This window comes from Rana temporaria, chromosome 13, assembly GCF_905171775.1.
Source record: "Rana temporaria chromosome 13, aRanTem1.1, whole genome shotgun sequence".
Taxonomy (NCBI): domain Eukaryota; kingdom Metazoa; phylum Chordata; class Amphibia; order Anura; family Ranidae; genus Rana; species Rana temporaria.
This window is the reverse complement of record NC_053501.1, coordinates 117,515,709-117,538,323: the sequence shown is the minus strand read 5'-3', so window position 1 is coordinate 117,538,323 and position 22,615 is coordinate 117,515,709. Positions and strand designations below refer to the sequence as shown.

At 37.9% G+C, this 22,615-nt stretch overlaps 1 protein-coding gene across 1 annotated transcript; it reads right to left on the bottom strand.

Annotated features, from left to right (window-relative positions):
* Positions 1 to 286: 286 nt before the first annotated feature.
* Positions 287 to 18,179, bottom strand: FCER1G (Fc fragment of IgE receptor Ig; the record flags this gene model as incomplete). The annotated part of the gene is made up of 6 exons (XM_040332054.1): positions 287 to 629; positions 3,090 to 3,110; positions 8,053 to 8,124; positions 13,477 to 13,527; positions 14,305 to 14,405; positions 18,077 to 18,179. Coding segments are annotated over 6 exons (408 nt in total), but the record flags the coding sequence as incomplete, so codon positions are not given.
* Positions 18,180 to 22,615: the final 4,436 nt, after the last annotated feature.

Genomic DNA, 22,615 nt, shown 5'->3' with positions numbered 1-22,615 from the left:
TTGCGTAAATCAAGTCTGATTTTTCTTATGTGTCATGTCTGTGTGTGAATATTATTTAGGTGAGGTTATGCATGATATTTTTGTTTTGGAAATTAAAAATAAAATAAAAATAAAATATAAAAAAAATGTAAATTATATATAAATGTCACAGCTTTTTTTTTTTTTGTATAGGGCCCTTGTAGTTTTTTTAAGACACACCCTATTACAAAAAAAAAAAAAGCAAGAGGTGTCCCTTTGCTTCCTGTCCCATCCAAAAAAAAATATTTCTTTATTAAATATTATATTTATTATACTCATCATTGGGGTTTTGATGGTGCAGTTTGATGAATTTTTTTGTTTTTTTATTTTTTTTGGTAAATGATAAAAATCTCCAAAATTCTGTAACCTCCTGTAGCCGGGTGTACCCGCCACCCTACCAATCCTTATCTACAGATCCAAAGAGTGAAACATGTCAGAGATACGAGAGAATCACACTGAGAGCGAGAAGCACAGGAAACGCAAACCCCCAACCATGTGATCTCTACATGGGGGGGAGGGGGGGAATCATCCGTCATCTTCATCCGTCATCCTCACTTCAACTTCTCCCCCTTTAGAGTCTCATACGTAGCCTTGTCTGTAGGACCGAGACCCTGGAGAGACAAAGGAGGACGTTATACAGGAGTGACATCACCGCTCTCCAGATATAAGATATATTATACAGGAGTGACATCACCGCCCTCCAGATATAAGATATAATATACAGGAGTGACATCACCGCTCTCCAGATATAAGAGATATTATACAGAGTGACATCACCACCCTCCAGATATATTATACAGGAGTGACATCACCGCCCTCCAGATATATTATACAGGAGTGACATCACCGCTCTCCAGATATATTATACAGGAGTGACATCACCGCTCTCCAGATATATTATACAGGAGTGACATCACCGCCCTCCAGATATATTATACAGGAGTGACATCACCTCTCTCCAGATATATTACACAGGAGTGACATCACCGCTCTCCAGATATAAGATATATATACAGGGTGACATCACCGCCCTCCAGATATAAGATATATTATACAGGAGTGACATCACCGCTCTCCAGATATAAGATATATTATACAGGAGTGACATCACCGCTCTCCAGATATAAGATATATTATACAGGAGTGACATCACCGCCCTCCAGATATATTATACAGGAGTGACATCACCTCTCTCCAGATATATTACACAGGAGTGACATCACCGCTCTCCAGATATAAGATATATTATACAGGAGTGACATCACCGCTCTCCAGATATAAGATATATTATACAGGAGTGACATCACCGCTCTCCAGATATAAGATATATTATACAGGAGTGACATCACCACTCTCCAGATATATTATACAGGAGTGACATCACCGCCCTCCAGATATAAGGCCCCGTACTCACGACCAAACATGTCTGCTGAAACTGGTCCGCAGACCAGTTTCAGCAGACATGTTTGGCCGTGTGTTGGCCCGAGCGGACCATTTTGGGACGGATCGGACAGGTTTCCAGCGGACAACTGTTTCCCGGACTTGTTTTAAAACAGTCCGCTGGAAACCTGTCCGCCCGGACATGTACGGTCGTCTGTACAGACCTACCGTACATGTCCTGCCGCCCGCATCCCTCGCATGCGTCGAATGACTTCGACGCATGCGTGGAAGCATTTTTAAGGCGGCCCGCCCACGTCGCCGCGTCATTGTCGCGGCGACACCGCGTCATCGACGCGGCGACACCGCGGACACGGCCCCGCGTAATGTTTACGCGCGGGCTTCTGTTCGATGGTGTGTACAGCCATCGAACAGAAGTCCCCGGGCAGTCCCCGGCCAGACATGTCCGATGGAACGGTCTGCAGACCGTTTTCATCGGAATGTCCTGCCAGTGAGTACTCGGGCCTAAGATATTACACAGGGAGTGACATCACCGCTCTCCAGATATAAGATATATTATACAGGTGTGACATCACCGCTCTCCAGATATATTATACAGGAGTGACATCACCGCTCTCCAGATATAAGATATATTATACAGGAGTGACATCACCGCTCTCCAGATATAAGATATATTATACAGGAGTGACATCACCGCTCTCCTGATATATTATACAGGAGGTGACATCACCGCTCTCCAGATATAAGATATATTATACAGGAGTGACTTCACCGCTCTCCAGATATAAGATATATTATACATGAGTGACATCACGCTCTCCAGATATATTATACTGGAGTGACATCACCGCTCTCCAGATATATGATATATTATACAGGAAGTGACATCACCGCCCTCCAGATATAAGATATATTATACAGGAGTGACATCACGCCCTCCCGATATAAGATATATAAACAGGAGTGACATCACCGCCCTCCATGATATAAGAATATTATACAGGAGTGACATCACCGCCCTCCAGATATAAGATATATTATACAGGAGTGACATCACCGCCCTCCAGATATAAGATATATTATACAGGAGTGACATCACCACCCTCCAGATATAAGATATATAATACAGGAGTGACATCACCACCCTCCAGATATAAGATATATTATACAGGAGTGACATCGTCTGTAGTCGGCTTTTTCCGGCGTATAGTTAAAGCTGGTATTTTGCGACGTATAGATAGACTTGCCATGTTAAGTATGGCCGTCATTCCCGCGTCGAAATTTGAATTATTTTTTTTGCGTAAGTCGTCGTGAATAGGGATGGACGTAAGTCACGTCTAAGTTCAAAAATGACGTCGTTTGCAACGTTCATTTCGCGCAAAGCACGGCGGAAAATTTCAAGACGGAGCATGCGCAGTTCAATCGGCGTGGGGACGCGCTTCATTTAAATGAAAACACGCCCCAACCCGCCCCAATTCGAAATCCGCCGCCAGAAATACACTACGCCGCCCTAACTTAAGGAGCAAACTCACTGAGGATTCGAATATACGCCAGGTAAGGTACGGTGGCGTAGTGTATCTCTGATACGCTGCGCCGATCCAAATGTATGTGGATCTGGCCCATAGTATTTATTATGGAAGTGTGATATACAGTAAATAGTGATTTATACTTACAGCGTAATCACTTTCTCCTCCCTGAAAAGAAAAAAAGAAAATACAAATTTAATAAAGAATTATAAAACATTTTATTTTGTTTGTATAAATATACATATTTTTATTATTATTTATTTATAATTTTTGTATTTTTTATTATTTTAGGAGGTTATACATGTATATGTAACATTGGATGTATTATGTGTGATTCTGGATGGGACTGTATATTATTTTATGATTTTTATTGTAGAATTAGAATAAATTTCTCCTGGCCTCTTATTGAGAGCTTTTGTGTGAGGCGCAGATTAAAAGATCGATTATTATATTATATTAGTGATGGGGAGCCGCGCACTTTAGCGGCACGCTAAAACTGAAACTAGCTTGTAAAGATCTCCATTGTTTATTTTCACAAAAAAAAAAAAAAAGGGAACATAAACCAGAAACAGCAGTCCAAAAAAAAAAAAAAAAGATTAAAAACAACCAAAAAACAACAAAAAGGAAAACACACAAATACAACGAACACCACATGACATAAACCTTGCTACTCTATAAATAATAATATTTTATTTCAAGCGAATTTCACCTACGCAGCTCAGTGAATGAATTTGAAAAGTTTCCGCTTTCACAATCTTTTGATAATCGGTGATCCCACATCAAAAGTAAAACACAAAAAAAAAAACGACATTGGTGGTTTTCTGTAGTTTATGTGAGATAATAAATAAAAGTTACATTTTATTATTATTTTAATATTTATTTTACTAGTTTAATATGTACATATACTAAATAGTAGGTGTGTTTGTAGACATTGGTAATTTTTATGTCGTTTATGCAAGATGTTAAATGTTACATTTTATTATTTTTATATTTTACTAGTTTTATATATACATATTCTGTATAGTAGGGTGTGTGTTTGTATATAAAAAAATAAAAAATAAAAATATATATTTTCTGTAATTTATGCAAGATAATAAAAGTTAAATTGTAATATTATTTTAAAATATTTAATATATATATTTTTTATTTTACTAGTTTAATATATAGATATACTGTATAGTAGGGGTGTGTTTGTATATAAAAAATATAAATATATATTTTCTGTAATTTATGCAAGATAATAAAAGTTAAATTGTAATATTATTTTAAAATATTTAATATATTATGTTTAGATGTTACTAGTTTAATATATAGATACACTGTATAGTAGGGGTGTGTTTGTATATATAAAAAATATATATATATAAATATATATTTTCTGTAACTTATGCAAGATAATAAAAGTTAAATTGTAATATTATTTAAAAATATTTAATATATTGTTTTTATATTTTACTAGTTTAATATATACATATACTGTATAATAGGGGTGTGTTTGTATATAAAAAATAAAAATATAAATATATATTTTCTGTAATTTATGCAAAATAATAAAAGTTAAATTGTAATATTATTTAAAAATATTTAATATATTTTTTTTATATTTTACTAGTTTAATATATACATATACTGTATAATAGGGGTGTGTTTGTATATAAAAAATAAAAATATAAATATATATTTTCTGTAATTTATGCAAGATAATAAAAGTTAAATTGTAATATTATTTTAAAATATTTAATATATTATTTTTAGATGTTACTAGTTTAATATATACATATACTGTATAGTAGGGGTGTGTTTGTATATAAAAAAAAAATAAAAAAAAAAATATATATTTTCTGTAATTTATGCAAGATAATAAAAGTTAAATTGTAATATTATCTTAAAATATTTAATATATTATTTTTAGATGTTACTAGTTTAATATATAGATATACTGTATAATAGGGGTGTGTTTGTATATAAAAAATAAAAATATAAATATATATTTTCTGTAATTTATGCAAGATAATAAAAGTTAAATTGTAATATTATTTTAAAATATATATATATATATATATATATATATAATATATAATATATATATATTATATATATATAAATATATATATATATATATATATATATATATATATATTCAGTAAAACATAAAAAAGAGACATTAGTAGTTTTTGCAAGATATTAAAAGTTACATTTTATTATTTTAATAGTTATATATTTAGATAAAACATGAAAAAGAGGCATTAGTAGTTTCTGTAGTTTAGGTGAGATAATAAATAAAAGTTACATTTTATAATTATTTTAATATTTATTTTACTAGTTTAATATATACATATACTAGTGTTTGTGTATATATAATACAATAAAACATGAAAAAGAGACATTAGTAGTTTTATGTGAGATAATAAAAAAATATTATTATTTTAATATTTATTTTACTAGTTTAATATATACACACACACAAACTTACTATACATCATATGTATATATTAAACTAGTAAAATAAATATTAAAATAATATATTTTTTTAATTATTACCTCACATAAAACTACGAATGTCTCTTTTTCATGTTTTACTGCATATATATAAATATTTTTTTGTGTGTGTATATATATAAACTTTTCAAATTCATTCACTGAGCTGCGTGGGTGAAATTCGCTTGAAATAAAATATTATTATTTATAGAGTAGCAAGGTTTATGTAATGTGGTGTTCGTTGTATTTGTGTGTTTTCCTTTTTGTTGTTTTTTGGTTGTTTTTAATCCTTTTTTTTTTTTTTTTTTGGACTGCTGTTTTTTGGTTTATTTTCCCTTTTTTTTTTTTTTTTCTGTGAAAATAAACAATGGAGATCTTTACAGCCAAAAACCAGTTTCAGTTTGAGCGTGCAGCTAAAGTGCGCGGCTCCCCATCACTTATACGTTTGTGTGTATATATATATATATTCAGTAAAACAGTAAAAAAAGAGACATTAGTAGTTTTTGCAAGATATTAAAAGTTACATTTTATTATTTTAATAGTTTAATAGATATATATATATATATATATATATAGATATAGATATAGATATTTAGATAAAACATGAAAAAGAGGCATTAGTAGTTTCTGTAGTTTAGGTGAGATAATAAATAAAAGTTACATTTTATAATTATTTTAATATTTATTTTACTAGTTTAATATATACATATAAAACACACAAACACACCTACTATTTAGTATATGTAATATGTATATATTAAACTAGTAAAATAAATATTAAAATAATAATAGAATTTAACTTTTATTAATTATCTCACATAAAACTACAGAAAACTACTAAAGTCTCTTTGTCATGTTTTACTGGATATATATTATTCAGTAAAACATGACAAAGAGACATTATTAGTTTATGTGAGATAATGATTTTTTCTTTTTACATTTTATTATTATTTTAATATATATATTATATATATATATATATATATATATATATATATATAGTAAATATATAAATATATATATTATATATATATATATATATATATATATATATATATATATATATATATTAAAATAATAATAAAATGTAAAAAAAAAATCATTATCTCACATAAAACTACTAATGTCTCTTTGTCATGTTTAACTGAATAAATATATATCCAGTAAAACATGAAAAAAGAGACATTAGTAGTTTATTTGAGATAATGATTTTTTTTTTACATTTTATTATTATTTTAATATTTATTTTATATATATATATATATATATATATATATCTCCAGTAAAACATGAAAAAGAGACATTAGTAGTTTTATGTGAGATAATGATTTTTTTTTTACATTATATTATTATTTTTTAATATTTATTTTATATATATATATATATATATATATATTATATATATATAATATATATATACACATATTTATACAGTAAAACATGACAAAGAGACATTAGTAGTTTTATGTGAGATAATTATTTTTTTTTTACATTTTATTATTATTTTAATATTTATTTTATATATATATATATATATATATATATATATCTCCAGTAAAACATGAAAAAGAGACATTAGTCATTTTCTGACCAAATGTAAAATATTAAACAAAAAAAAAAAGTTTTATTTTAATATTTATGTTGACTTTTGTTTTTATTTATACACGGTATATAATGTGTGTGTGACTACATCTAAATATATATATATATATATTTTTTTGGGTGTGTGTTTGCATTATATATATAAATATAAAAAGTAAAACATGAGAAACAGACACGAGACCACATGTGAAATGTTGGAGGTGGTCTGCCCCTCCCCCCCCTCTATATTGTCCATCTCAGAGTAAAACCCGAGAAGAGATATTAGTAATCCTCTGACCACATCCTCCTCCGTGGACCGCCTCACATTCCCCGCTCAGCTCTTTGTCCCCGACACAAATACTTAGAAATATACAAATATATATATATATCTATTATTATTTTATTTATTTTTTATTGTCATTTGTAACCCCCCCCCTCCCCCCACAAGGGCCTGACCCAAAGAGCTTGCAATCTAATCTCAGGGAACTTTGAAGGCCTAGATTGCAGTCTGACAAGTGCTGAGGCGTTGAGGGGGGGGGGGGAAGTGGTCGGAGAGAGGCGCTGGACGCTGTAATAATAATAACAACACTTCTTGTTTCGCTCTGAGACACGAGCAGAGGAGCGGCGGGAGGCTCACAAAACCCCAAAACCTCCGGCCTGAATTTTTTAATTTTTTTTCCGTACATCACATGATGGGTTTCAACTCGAGGGAACTGCCGAGATGACCAAACATGGACAGTTATCATTATTTGATGTCTGTGCCCTTCCCCCCGTTCCCACCTGCTTGCTAGAACAGAGGCAACCATGGCAATGGTAGACACGGATTTCGCCAGAAGTCTGCACAGAACCTCTTTTTAAGGGGGACATCAGCCTATTCTGATACCCTCCCCTCGGGTAGAAACTGCTTGTGACTTTTGCTCCAGAAGGAGCTGGAGCAGCATTTTCTCCAGGAAAAAAAAAAAAAAAAAAGGATGAGCATTTCCCCCCCCCCCCCCCCCATCTACGTATCTACATTAGAAATCAGATATTGCAACACGCACCAAGTTCTCACCTTCATCTCGACCCCTCCTCCTTCTCCCTTCCCGATCTTGTTGTAGATCTGGTTTGAAGGAAAGCTCAGGGGCTGCAAACCAAACACACGTTATTGTGACTACAAGGACCCGCCCCCGAGGAACTTAAAGAAAGAAAAAAAATACAAGGCTGTAGATAAGTGGTGTGTTCCCTTTTAAGAGTCACAAGAGTGGGAGAGTTTGCTCTTTGAAGGGAGGGACTTCGTAAGGGAGAGGGAGATCATGGGGTGGGGGAGGGGGGGTCACCAGTGCTATTAGGAGAAGGCAGGGCAGTGGGTGTGGTCTGTGGAACGGCACGCCCTGAAATGTGTTGTCACCCCATGCAGCCATCTGGGGTGTGCATGCAGCACTCACATATATTTTGGCAATTACTGCATTTTCCATGAAAGTCTGGAGTGACTAAAGTGACCCCGCCCCCAAGGAACTTCAAAAAATAAAATAAGGCTTTAGATCAGTGGTGTGTTCCTTTAGAGATCTTGTTTTGGTGAGAGTTTGAAAGGTGTTTACCCCCACCTAGAGCCACCGGCTCTGACTAGTTTTTGGATGATGCGGGGATGGGTTAGAACCTCTGTCAGCCTTTGTCTTTATCACTTCCTATACTGGTGACAAACCTGGCATGTGCCTAAGAGAGAAGGTGTCACAGGGGTACAGGAAGTGAGGATCTGAGGTTCAAACCCATGCCTGCTCCAGCCAGGACTAAAAAACATATATATAAAAAGTTACAATGTATTGTCAGACATGCAAACAAACTGTGGCAATGCCTTGCAATATATAACATAAAATATAAAAAAAAAAAATTCATGTATTTCACAGCCATGGCAAATAATATATAAAATAATATATATATATATATAAAAGCATAATGTAGACAAAGTTACTTTGTATTTTCAGACATGGCAACTCAAACTCTGTGCATGCCTTGAAATATATATATATATAAAAAACTAACAAAAAATATATAATATAAAGTTACAATGTATTTTCAAACATGAGAAATTAAACTCTGTGCAATGTCTTCCCAAAGATAAAATAAAATAATAAATAATTAAAAACAATTTTTAAAAAGTTATAATGCATATTCAGTACATGGCAAATCGAATTCCGTGCAAAATATAACATAAAATATATAATAATATATAAATTTTTTATATATATATATATATATATATGTATATATATATATATATATATATATATATATATATATATATATATATATATATATATATTAAAAAAATTATAAATGTAAAAAAGTGAGAATGTATATTCAAGACATGGCAAATCAAATTCTGCGCAAAGCCTTGCAATATATAAAATAAAAATACATTAAAATAATATAGACAAAGTTACATATTTAATAAAAAAAATAATAATAAATGTAAAAAAGTGAGATTGTATTTTTTAGACATGGTAACTAAAACTATCTGCAATGCCTTGCAATATATAAAATAAAAATAAATAAAAATAATATAGACAAAGTTACATATTTAAAAAAAAAATAATAATAAACTATCTGCAATGCCTTGCAATATATAAAATAATATAAATGTAAAATAATTAAAGTAATTTAAAAAAAAAAGTGAGTATGTATTGTATATTCAAGACATGGCAAATTAAATTCTGCGCAATGCCTTGCAATATATAAAAAAAGAATAAAAAAAAAAAGAAAGAAAGAAGAAAATAAAAATAATATAGACAAAGTTGCATTGTATTTCCAGACATGGCAAACGCCTTGCAATATATAAAATAATATATAAAAAAATTAATAAAAAAAAGAAGTGAGAACCTATATTCAACAAATCAAATTCTGCACAATAACTTTCAATATATAACCTATAAAAAAAATAAAAAAAATAATAAACATAATGTAGACAAAGTTACATTGTATTTTCAGACATGGCAACTCAAACTCTGTGCATGCCTTGAAAAATAAATAAATTATATAAATATATATATATATATATATATATATATATATATATATATATATATATATTATATATATATAACTAACAAAAAATATATAATATAAAGGTACAAATAAATAAATATAATAATAATAAAGATAAAATAAAATTATAAATAATTAAAAACAATTTTTAAAAAGTTATAATGCATATTCAGTTTATTCAAGCAAATCAAACTCTGTGCAATGCCTTGCAATAGAGAGAATAATAATAAAACTGACTATGTAACTGTTGGGTATATGGGATTGTAGGATATTTTTTATTTTATTTATTTTTATGGTTGGACTGCATGGACTTGTGTCTTTTTTCAGCCTGACTAACTATGTAACTATGTAAAAATAATAATAATAATGATAATAAAAAAAAAAAAATTTTTAAAAAAATGTCAATGTATATTCAAGACATAGCAAAATCAAACTCCATGCAATGCCTTGTAATATATAAAATCTAAAAAATAAAATTAAAATAATTTAAAAAGGTACATTGTATTTCAGACACGGCAAATCAAAATCTGTGCAATGCCTTGCAATAATATCAAATAATGAAAAAATAAATTAAAAAATGAAATAAAAAGAATATCAAAAAGTCACATTGCTTTTTCAGACATGGCAAATTAAACTCTGCGCAGCGCCTTGAAATATAAAAAATTTAATTAAATAATATTAAAAAAGTTAGAATGTATTTTCAGACATCAAAATCTGTGCAATGCCTGTTGCAATACATAAATTAATAATAATAATATACAAATGTACAATGTATTCTCAGACATGACAAATTAAACTCTGTGCAATGTCTTCCAAAAGATAAAATAATAATAAAAACTATTTTTAAAAAGTTATAATGCATATTCAAGAAATGGCAAATCGAACTCTGTGCAATGCCTCGCAATAGAGAGAATAATATTAAAATAATAATAATTATAATAATAAAAAATAATAATTTAAAAAAATGTAAATGTATATTCATGACAAAGCAAATCAAACTCAATGTAATGCCTTGCAATATATAAAAAAATAAAAAAAAAAATTATTTAAAAAGTTACATTGTATTTCAGACACCAACATCTGTGCAATGCCTTTCAATAATATCAAATAATGAAAAAAAATATGAAATAAAAAGAATATCAAAATGTCACATTGTATTGAAAGGCATTGCACAGATTTTGATTTGCCGTGTCTGAAATACAATGTAACTTTTTAAATAATTTTTTATTTAATTTTTTATTTATTTTTTATATATTGCAAGACATTGCATGGAGTTTCATTTGCTTTGTCTTGAATATGCATTTACATTTTTTTAAATATTATTTTTTATTATCATAATTATTATTATTTTTTTAATATTATTCTCTCTATTGCAAGGCATTGCACAGAGTTTGATTTTCCATGTCCTGAATAAGTAGTCACCTCGCTCCCTGCCTTCGTTCTCTCGAAAAAAAAGTGATATAGCTTTTTAATTTTTTAGGTTTTTATAGAGAGAATAATATTAAAATAATAATAATAAAAAATAACATTTAAAAAAAATTTCAATGTAAATTCAAGACATAGCAAATCAAACTCCATGCAATGCCTTGCAATATATAAAATCTAAAAAATAAAATAAAAATAATTTAAAAAGCTATATTGTATTTCAGAAATGGCAAATTAAACTCCATGTAATGCCTTGCAATATATAAAATTATTTAAAATAGAAAATAAAAAGAATATCAAAAAGTGACATTGTATTTTCAGACATGGCGAATTAAAATCTGTGCATTGCCTTGCGATACATAAAATAATAATAAATATAAAAAGTTACAATGTATTTTCAGACATGACAAATTAAACTCTTAAAAAAAAAAATATATATATAAAATAAAAAATAATTAAAAAAAAAAGTTATAATGCATATTCAAGATATGGCGAATCAAACTCTATGCAATGCCTTGCAATATATAAAATCTAAAAAGATTAAATAAAAATAATTTAAAAAAGCTATATTGTATTTCAGAAATGGCAAATTAAACTCTGTGCAATGCCTTGCAAAATAAAATAAATAAATACAATAATAATATCAAAAACGTTACAAGACATGGCGAATCAAAATCTGTGTAATGCCTTGCAATACATAAAAAAATTATAATATAAAAAGTTACCATGTATTTTCAGACATGACAAATGAAACTCTGTGCAATGTCTTCCAAAAGGTAAAATAATATAATAATTAAAAACTATTTTTAAAAAGTTATAATGCATATTCAAGAAATGGCAAATCAAACTCTGTGCAATGCCTTGCAATAGTTAAAATAATAATAATAATAATAATAATAATAATAATAATAATAATAATAAATATTATCATTGTAAATTCAAGACATGGCAAATTAAACTCCATGCAATATATAAAATTATCTAAAATATAAAATAAAAAGAATATCAAAAAGTGACATTGTATTTTCAGACATGGCGAATTAAAATCTGTGCAATGCCTTGCGATACATAAAATAATAATAATATCAAAAGTTACAATGTATTTTCAGACATGACAAATTAAACTCCATGCAATGTCTTAAAAAATAAAAATATAAAATAATAATAGTTATAAAAAAAAAAAGTTATAATGCATATTCAAGATATGGCAAATTAAACTCTATGCAATGCCTATATATATATATATATATATATATATATATATATATATATATATATATATATATATATATATATATATATAATGTTACTATTAAAAAAGTTATAATGTATTTTCGGACATGGTGATTCAAAATCTGTGCAATGCCTTTCAATATAAAAAATAAAATAATAATAATATAAAAAGTTACAATGTACTTTCAGACATGACAAATCAAACTCTGGTGCAATGTCTTCCAAAAGATAATAAAATAATATTAAAAACTATTTAAAAAAAGTTATTATGCATATTCAAGGCATGACAAATCAAAATCTGTGTAATGCTTTTGCAATATAAAAAATAAAATAATAATAATAATAATATAAAAGTTACAATGTACTTTTAGACATGACAAATTAAACTCCATGCAATGTCTTAAAAATAATAATAAAAAAATAAAATAATTAATAATAAAAAAATAAAAAAAAGTTATTATGCATATTCAGGACATGACAAATCAAACTCTGAGCAATGCCTTGCAATACATAAAATAATAATAATAATAATAATAATAATATAAAAGTTACATTGTATTTTCAGACACGACAACTCAATCTTTGAGCAATGCCTTGCAATAGATAAAATAATAATTTTTATATATTTGAATAATCAGGTCACTTTTCCCCTTTAAACCCTATCAGCAGTGAGTGAGAAGTTGGAGGAGACTGGTTGGGGGGAGGGGGGGGGGGGTCTGAGCACTTCCTCCTGCTGGAGGAACTTCCTGTTCTCGCTATTAATACAAATGAGGATTAGAAAATAAGAAGTTCGTACCTCGTACAGAGCGGGCGTCGGGTTCTTCTTCTTCTCCCTGGATGTCTTAATCTGAAAAAGAAATTCAAGAGATGTCATTGGCAGGAGACCAGAATCTCGGGATCCCCCCCCCCACCAAAGATCCGTGGGTTTCATGAAGCCTGCCTGATGAAGGGGCCCTGCGTGGCTCCGAAACCTTTCCGGGTGTGTCCCGCCGTGACCATGTCAATAAAGCTTTGGACCCTTCTGAGGAATACCGTTGACATTTCTCCACCTCGCAAAGCGGTCTCACTGAAATCTGCGGGAGTGTTCTTGTGCTAGGGTGACCACGTGTCCCGGATTGCCCGGGACAGTCCCGCATTGCCCGGGACAGTCCCGCATTGCTCGGGACAGTCCCGAATTTTGCGGGTCTGTCCCGGGCACATTCATTCCAGGACAATACAGTGTCCCGGAATGAAACTAACACAGTTACCCCCCCCCCCCCCCGGGTCAATCTGATGCCCCCAAAAAAGGCCGCCACATCACCGACGGTACTTGTCCTGGCCGGGAATGCCTGGAGGAGCACAATCCCGCCCCCCCCACTTGTGATTGGAGAAATCATAAATCCCGCCTCTTGTGTCCAATCACTGTCAAGCTGATTTTTGGGGAAGGGAGGGTAGTTTGGAAATGTGGTCACCCTATCTTGTGCCGCCCATCAAACAGGATTGTGGCCCACGAAGGTGTAGATACACAATACGGGTAGGAGAAATATGGTGCAGCAAATGTGCAAAAAAAATACAAAAAAAGCCCCAACAGCACAACCAATATCTGCCATTTCCCCCCCCCCTTGCTGTAGGGAACTGCCCTTACCTTCAGGTGGCAGTAGAGAGCGGTGAGAACTATTCCATAGACAAACAGAATGGCGTCCAGGATGTAGCAGACTTCGGGCTCGTTCATCTTGGCGGCTACAGCTGAAAAAAAAAAGAAAGAAAAAAGACGAATTTGAGGTCTATAAGGACCGCGTCTAATACTGGAGGAGGCAAAAAACATAAAAAAAATATCTTTATATCACTAGAGGGGTCTTCATCAGGAGGAAGGAGGTCCTGATTCCTCTGTATAGATCTTTATATCACTAGAAGGGGCTTCATCAGGGGGAAGGAGATCCTGATTCCTCTATATAGATTTGTATATCACTAGAGGGGTCTTCATTAGGAGGAAGGAGGTGCTGATTCCTCTGTATAGATCTTTATATCACTAGAAGGGGCTTCATCAGGGGGAAGGAGATCCTAACCCCTCTATATCTTTATATCACTAGAGGGGTCTTCATCAGGAGGAAGGAGGTCCTGATTCCTCTATATAGATCTTTATATCACTAGAGGGGTCTTCATCAGGGGGAAGGAGGTCCTGATTCCTCTATATAGATCTTTATATCACTAGAGGGGTCTTCATTAGGAGGAAGGAGGTCCTGATTCCTCTATATAGATCTTTATATCACTAGAAGGGGCTTCATCAGGGGGAAGGAGGTCCTGATTCCTCTATATAGATCTTTATGTCACTAGAGGGGGCTTCATCAGGAGAAAGGAGGTCCTGATTCCTCTATAGAGATCATATATCACTAGAGGGGTCTTCATCAGGAGGAAGGAGGTCCTGAATCCTCTATATAGATCTTTATATCACTAGAGGGGTCTTCATCGGGGGGAAGGAGGTCCTGATTCCTCTATATAGATCTTTATATCACTAGAAGGGGCTTCATCAGGGGGAAGGAGATCCTGATTCCTCTATATAGATTTGTATATCACTAGAGGGGTCTTCATCAGGAGGAAGGAGGTCCTGATTCCTCTGTATAGATCTTTATATCACTAGAAAGGGGCTTCATCAGGAGAAGAGGCTTCCTTTCCTCTATATAAACTTATATCACTAGAGGGGTCCTTCAATCAGGAGGTAGGAGGTCCTGATTCTCTATATAGATCTTTAATTTCACTAGAGGGGTCTTCATCAGGAGGAAGGAGGTCCTGATTCCTCTGTATAGATCTTTATATCACTAGAGGGGTCACCAGCAGGAGGAAGGAGGTCTGTTTTTTTCTGCTGTCACTCTTCTATGTTTCCATGTTTTACGAAATAAAGTAAAAGTAAAATCCTTCATTTTAGAGAAGAAAAATAAAAAATAGATACAAATAAAGTATTCATACCCCTTAAATTCCCCACATTCTCTCAGGTTACAACCAAAAACTTAAATGTATTTTATTGGAATTTTATGTGATGGACCAACACAAAGCGTCACATAATTGTGAAGTGAAAGACATTTTTTTTTTGTTATATATATATTTATTATTTTATTATTTAAAAATAAATCTGTGAAAAGTGTGTGGGGGAGGGGGGGGCATTTGTATGGCGCCCCCTTTACTCTGATAACTAAAATCTAGAGGAACCAATCGCCTTCAGAAGTCTCCTAATTAGTAAATAGAGCCCACCTGCGTGTCGTTTCATCTCAGTATAAATACAGCTGTTCTGTGAAGCCCTCAGAGGTTTGTTAGAGAACCTTAGTGAACAAACAGCATCATGAAGGCCGAGGAACACACCAGACAGGTCAGGGATAAAGTTGTGGAGAAGTATAAAGCAGGGTTGGGTTATAAAAAAAATCTCCCAAGCTTTGAAGATCTCACGGAGCTTCTGTTCAATCCATCATCGGAGAATGGAAAGAGTACGGCACAACTGCAAACCTACCGAGACATGGCCGTCCTCCTAAACTGACCAGGCCGGGCAAGGAGAGCATTCATCAGAGAAGAGGCCAAGAGGTCCATGGTAACTCTGGAGGAGCTGCACAGCTCAGGGGGGAGAATCTGTCCACAGAACAACTATTAGTGGTCTCTCCACAAATCTGCCCTTTATGGAAGAGTGACAAGAAGAAAGACATTGGAGAAAGAAAGACATAAGAAGTCCCGTTTGTAGTTTGTGAGAAGCCATGTGGGGGAGGGGACACATCAAACATGTGGGGGAGGGGACACAGCAAACTTGTGGAAGAAGGGGCTCTGGTCACATGACACCAAAATTTAACTGTGTGGGGGGGAAACTAACACCGCACATCACCCTGAACACTCCAACCCCCTTCGTGAAACATGGTGGTGGCAGCTTCATGTGGTGGGGATGGTTTTCTTCAGCAGGGACAGGGAAGCTGGTCAGAGTTGATGGGAAGATGGATGGAGACAAATACAGGACAATCTTAGAAGAAAACCTGCAAAAGACTTGAGACCGGGGGGAGGAGGTTCACCTTCCAGCAGGACAACGACCCTAAAGTACAGCCAGAGCTACAATGGAATGGTTTTAGATCAAAGTATATTCATGTGTTAGAATGGCCCAGTCACAGTCCAGACCTAAATCCCATTGAGAATCTGTGGCAAGACCTGAAAATTGCTGATCACAGACGCTCTCCATCCAATCTGACAGAACTTGAGATATTTTACAGAGAAGAAGAATGGAGGAGAAATGTCCCTCTCTAGATGTGCAAAGCTGGTAGAGACACCCCCAAAAAGACTTGTAGAGAAAGGGGAGTGACTCCGGGGGGCGCCATACAAATGCCCCTCCCCCCCACACTTTTCACATATTTATTTGTATCCTTTTCCTTCCACTTCACAATTATGTGACACTTTGTGTCTCTCACAGAAAATCCCAATAAAATACATTTACGTTTTTTGGGTGTAACGTGAGAAGATGCGGGGAATTCCGAGGGGTATGAATACTTTTTCAGGGTACTGTATATAGAGGGGTGTGAATACTTTTAGAACTTCTGTAGATTGAAACATAAAATCAAGGATCTGATACAATCTCGTAATTCCAGCCCATACATGACACAATATATTCACTACACTAATTTTCACCCAACACGTTTCTCTGGGAAAAAAACACTTCTTCAGGGATGTGATGAAAAAAAAAAAATCTCATGTAGGATTAGAGAAGACTTTTCAGCAAACACGTCCCGTGGGCATGAATAGAATATCAAGAGAAACCATGCAGTATGGAGGGCGGGTGCCACGTGTCAGAGAGGAGATCCATCAAAGATAGGTCACTTAGCTCGCTGTGCCCCATTATGAGGGGTTCCCACCATCCCTGTGCTGAGTTCCCGGGTCTGTACACCCGCTGTGCCCATTATGAGGGGTTCCCACCATCCCTGTGCCGAGTTCCCGTCTCTGTACACCCGCTGTGCCCATTATGAGGGGTTCCCACCATCCCTGTGCTGAGTTCCCGGTTCTGTACACCCCCTGTGCCCATTATGAAGGGTTCCCACCATCCCTGTGCTGAGTTCCCGGGTCTGTACACCCGCTGTGCCCATTATGAGGGGTTCCCACCATCCCTGTGCTGAGTTCCCGGGTCTGTACACCCGCTGTGCCCATTATGAGGGGTTCCCACCATCCCTGTGCTGAGTCCCGGGTCTGTACACCCGCTGTGCCCATTATGAGGGGTTCCCACCATCCCTGTGCTGAGTTCCCGGGTCTGTACACCCGCTGTGCCCATTATGAGGGGTTCCCACCATCCCTGTGCTGAGTTCCCTCTCAGGTGGATTGTCCCTTTTAGTAACATTGTATCTCTTACTAATAAATCAACCTAAAAAGGTCTGAAATTGAGGGAATGAAGTGGAGTTACTCACGTCGGGTGGAGAGAATCGGATTCTGGGGTTGGAGGTGGAAGGTCCGGAGTCGCTCTGAAGAGACTGAAGCTGAGACACTGACCAGAAGCCGCACAGGAAACGCACCTCACCTCCTCTGCACACGACCAGCCCCGCTGCAAGCTGACCGACCTTCTTTCTCTTCTGGTTCCTGTAAACGTGTTTTACTCAAGAAAAATTCTGACGCAGCTCAGGAAGTTGGAGCTTCCCTAATTCACACTATAAACCCGACCAATCCCGAGAGAGCCCCAAATACCATAGAGGGGGGCAAGAGCCTTATCAGTTACAGGAGCCCGTGTAGATGAGGGGTTCTCACCACCACTGTGCTGAGTTCCCGGGTCTGTACACCCGCTGTGCCCATTATGAGGGGTTCCCACCATCCCTGTGCTGAGTTCCCGGGTCTGTACACCCGCTGTGCCCATTATGAGGGGTTCCCACCATTCCTGTGCTGAGTTCCCTGGTCTGTACACCCGCTGTGCCCATTATGAGGGGTTCCCACCATCCCTGTGCTGAGTTCCCGGGTCTGTACACCCGCTGTGCCCATTATGAGGGGTTCCCACCATCCCTGTGCTGAGTTCCCGGGTCTGTACACCTGCTGTGCCCATTATGAGGGGTTCCCACCATCCCTGTGCTGAGTTCCCGGGTCTGTACACCCGCTGTGCCCATTATGAGGGGTTCTCACCATCCCTGTGCTGAGTTCCGGGTCTGTACACCCGCTGTGCCCATTATGAGGGGTTCTCACCATCCCTGTGCTGAGTTCCCGGGTCTGTACACCCGCGTGTGGCCCATTATGAGGAGTTCCCACCATCCCTGTGCTGAGTTCCCCGGGTCTGTACACCCGCTGTGCCCATTATGAGGAGTTCCCACCATCCTGTGCTGAGTTCCCGGGTCTGTACACCCGCTGTGCCCATTATGAGGGGTTCCCACCATCCCTGTGCTGAGTTCCCGGGTCTGTACACCCGCTGTGCCCATTATGAGGGGTTCCCACCATTCCTGTGCTGAGTTCCCGGGTCTGTACACCCGCTGTGCCCATTATGAGGGGTTCCCACCATCCCTGTGCCGAGTTCCGGGGTCTGTACACCCGCTGTGCCCATTATGAGGGGTTCCCACCATCCCTGTGCTGAGTTCCCAGGTCTGTACACCCCGCTGTGCCCATTATGAGGGGGTTCCCACCATCCCTGTGCTGAGTTCCGGGGTCTGTACAACCCGCTGTGCCCATTAGAGAAGTTCCCACCATCCCTGTTGCTGAGTTCCTAGGTCTGTACACCCGCTGTGCCCATTATGAAGGGTTCCCACCATCCCTGTGCTGATTCCCTGGTCTGTACACCCGCTGTGCCCATTATGAGGGGTTCCCACCATCCCTGTGCTGAGTTCCCAGGTCTGTACACCCGCTGTGCCCCATTGAGGGGGTTCCCACCATCCCTGTGCTGAGTTCCCGGGTCTGTACACCCGCTGTGCCCATTTATGAGGGTTCCCACCATCCGGTGCGATTCCCGGGTCTGTACACCCGCTGTGCCCATTATGAGGGGTTCCCACCATCCCTGTGCTGAGTTCCGGGGTCTGTACACCCGCTGTGCCCATTATGAGGGGTTCCCACCATCCCTGTGCTGAGTTCCCGGGTCTGTACACCCGATGTGCCCATTATGAGGGGTTCCCACCATCCCTGTGCTGAGTTCCCAGGTCTGTACACCCGCTGTGCCCATTATGAGGGGTTCCCACCATCCCTGTGCTGAGTTCCTGGGTCTGTACCCCCGCTGTGCCCCATTATGAGGGGTTCCCACCATCCCTATGCAGACATAGTACAGGAGACGGTCAGAGACTACAGACATAGTACAGATGCAGTCTATAATCACCCCCCAACTTCTGTTTCTGCACATCTTTCTGTTATATAGAATAACACTTTGCCCCTTCCCCCACTGCTACATAAAAGGATATGTAAGGAGGTGAGGGGCTAAGGAGCTGGGCCAGCACAGACATTAATTAAACACTCCCAGAAGAGAAGAGGGCTATGGGCATGCAAAAAGGAGGAAATGTGTCCCATCCCTTGGGTCAGTGGGAGGAATAGTGTCCCATCATTGGTGTCAGTGGGAGGAATAGTGTCCCATCTTGGTGTCAGTGGGAGGAATAGTGTCCCATCCTTGGCGTCAGTGGGAGGAATAGTGTCCATCATTGGTATCAGTGGGAGGAAATAGTGACCCATCATTGGTGTCAGTGGGGGGAATAGTGTCCCATCATTGGTGTCAGTGGGGGAATAGTGACCCATCATTGGTGTCAGTGGGGGAAAAGTGACCCATCATTGGTGTCAGTGGGGGAAAAGTGACCCATCATTGGTGTCAGTGGGAGAAACAGTGACCCATCCTTGGTATCAGTGGAATAGTGACCCATCATTGGTGTCAGTGGGAGGAATAGTGACCCATCATTGGTGTCAGTGGGGGGAATAGTGTCCCATCATTGGTGTCAGTGGGGGGAATAGTGTCCCATCATTGGTGTCAGTGGGAGGAATAGTGACCCATCCTTGGTGTCAGTGGGAGCAATAGTGACCCATCATTGTGTCAGCGGGAAGGAATAGTGTCCCATCCTTGGTGTCAGTGGAAGGAATAGTGACCCATCCTTGGTGTCAGTGGGAAGGAATATGTCCCATCCTTGGTGTCAGTGGGAAGAATAGTGACCCATCCTTGGTGTCAGTGGAATAGTGACCCATCCTTGGTGTCAGTGGGAGGAATAGTGACCCATCCTTGGTGTCGGTGGGAGGAATTGTACACCATGGGCCTGATAAATGCAAGTCAAAGAGCACTCTTGGGACAGGTGACACCATCCTAACTCAGTAGACAGAATTTCACCACCCACTTTCTGCAGAAGCTTCTTAGGTAGTCCGAATTTCCAAACCGCTTCCTCAGCCGACCACTAAAACCAGGACGGTGTTCTCGTGGTGTGCCCGTTAAAGGGGCAGCGCACCAGCCACGTTCTTCTACCTATCGGTAGGTGTCCTCAGACCTGCACCGAGGCCGAGCGGTTTGACTGCAATATACATTTCCCGTTGAGGTTGTTGTCGAAGTCATCAAGGTAAAAAAAGGACAGCTGGGAAATTCTGCTACAGGGCCGTGGGTAGGAAAATATTTCCCCCCGTCCGCAACGCAACCTTCATTTTATGCCTTCAAGTGGACCCGTCGTCATGTAAATATTTTCAATTTACGTACATCGTACTACATTACAGAGGAGCGCCCCCGTACGGCCATTAAGGCATCGGTCAGCCCTTCCCCTGCGTCGAAGACTTTGACCAGAGCCTCCAGCTCCTGGAAATTACTCCCCCCCCCCCCCCCGTGGTTATGGCCCCCGCATCATCCGGTTAAACAGGAACAAAGCCAGGCCACAAACCATACACAGCTTCTATACGAGTCCCCCCGCCTAAAAGTGGCCTACAGAGCATGCACCCAGGCTAGGAACCCACGCTACCTCCAGATATGGCCTTCAATGAGGCACAGAAGGAGAAAGGCAACCAAGCCGTCTCCTCCCCGTACCCAGAAGGTGTCCTGGGAGGGCAACCTAGCAGAGAACCCATCCAGCTGCTCTCAGGGGTGCGGGAAAAGAAAAAAAAGTATAGCAGGCAAAGAAGTTTTAGGGTTGGAAAGGCATAGACCAGAATGTATTGATCTCATGGGCCCACCACCATGTTCTTCTTCTAGAACAGGGGGTGTCACTAACTTTCATCACCACCCACATTAGCGTTACGGTTGCCCTCAAAAGAGCTGGTTGTATCTACAAGACTATGTATCACTCTCAGGGTTCAGGAGTAGGCTGGCGTACAGGGTTCAGGAGCAGGCGGCGTACAGGGCGCAGGGTTCAGGAGTAGGCGGGTGTACAGTTCACAGGGTTCAGGAGCAGGCGACGTACAGGGCACAGGAGCAGGCGACGTACAGGGCACAGGAGCAGGCGACGTACAGGGCACAGGAGCAGGCGACGTACAGGGCACAGGAGCAGGCGACGTACAGGGCACAGGGTTCAGGAGCAGGCGACGTACAGGGCACAGGGTTCAGGAGCAGGCGACGCACAGGGTTCAGGAGCAGGCGACGTACAGGGTTCAGGAGCAGGCGACGTACAGGGTTCAGGAGCAGGCGACGTACAGGGTTCAGGAGCAGGCGACGTACAGGGCACAGGGTTCAGGAGCAGGCGACGTACAGGGCACAGGGTTTAGGAGCAGGCGACGTACAGGGCACAGGGTTTAGGAGCAGGCGACGTACAGGGCACAGGGTTTAGGAGCAGGCGGGCGTACAGGGCGCAGGGTTCAGGAGTAGGCGGGCGTACAGGGCGCAGGAGTAGGCAGGCATACAGGGCGCAGGGTTCAGGAGTAGGCGGGCGTACAGGGCGCAGGGTTCAGGAGCAGGCGGCGTACAGGGCACAGGAGCAGGCGACGTACAGGGCACAGGGTTCAGGAGCAGGCGGCGTACGGGGCACAGGGTTCAGGAGCAGGCGGCGTACGGGGCACAGGGTTCAGGAGCAGGCGGCGTACGGGGCACAGGGTTC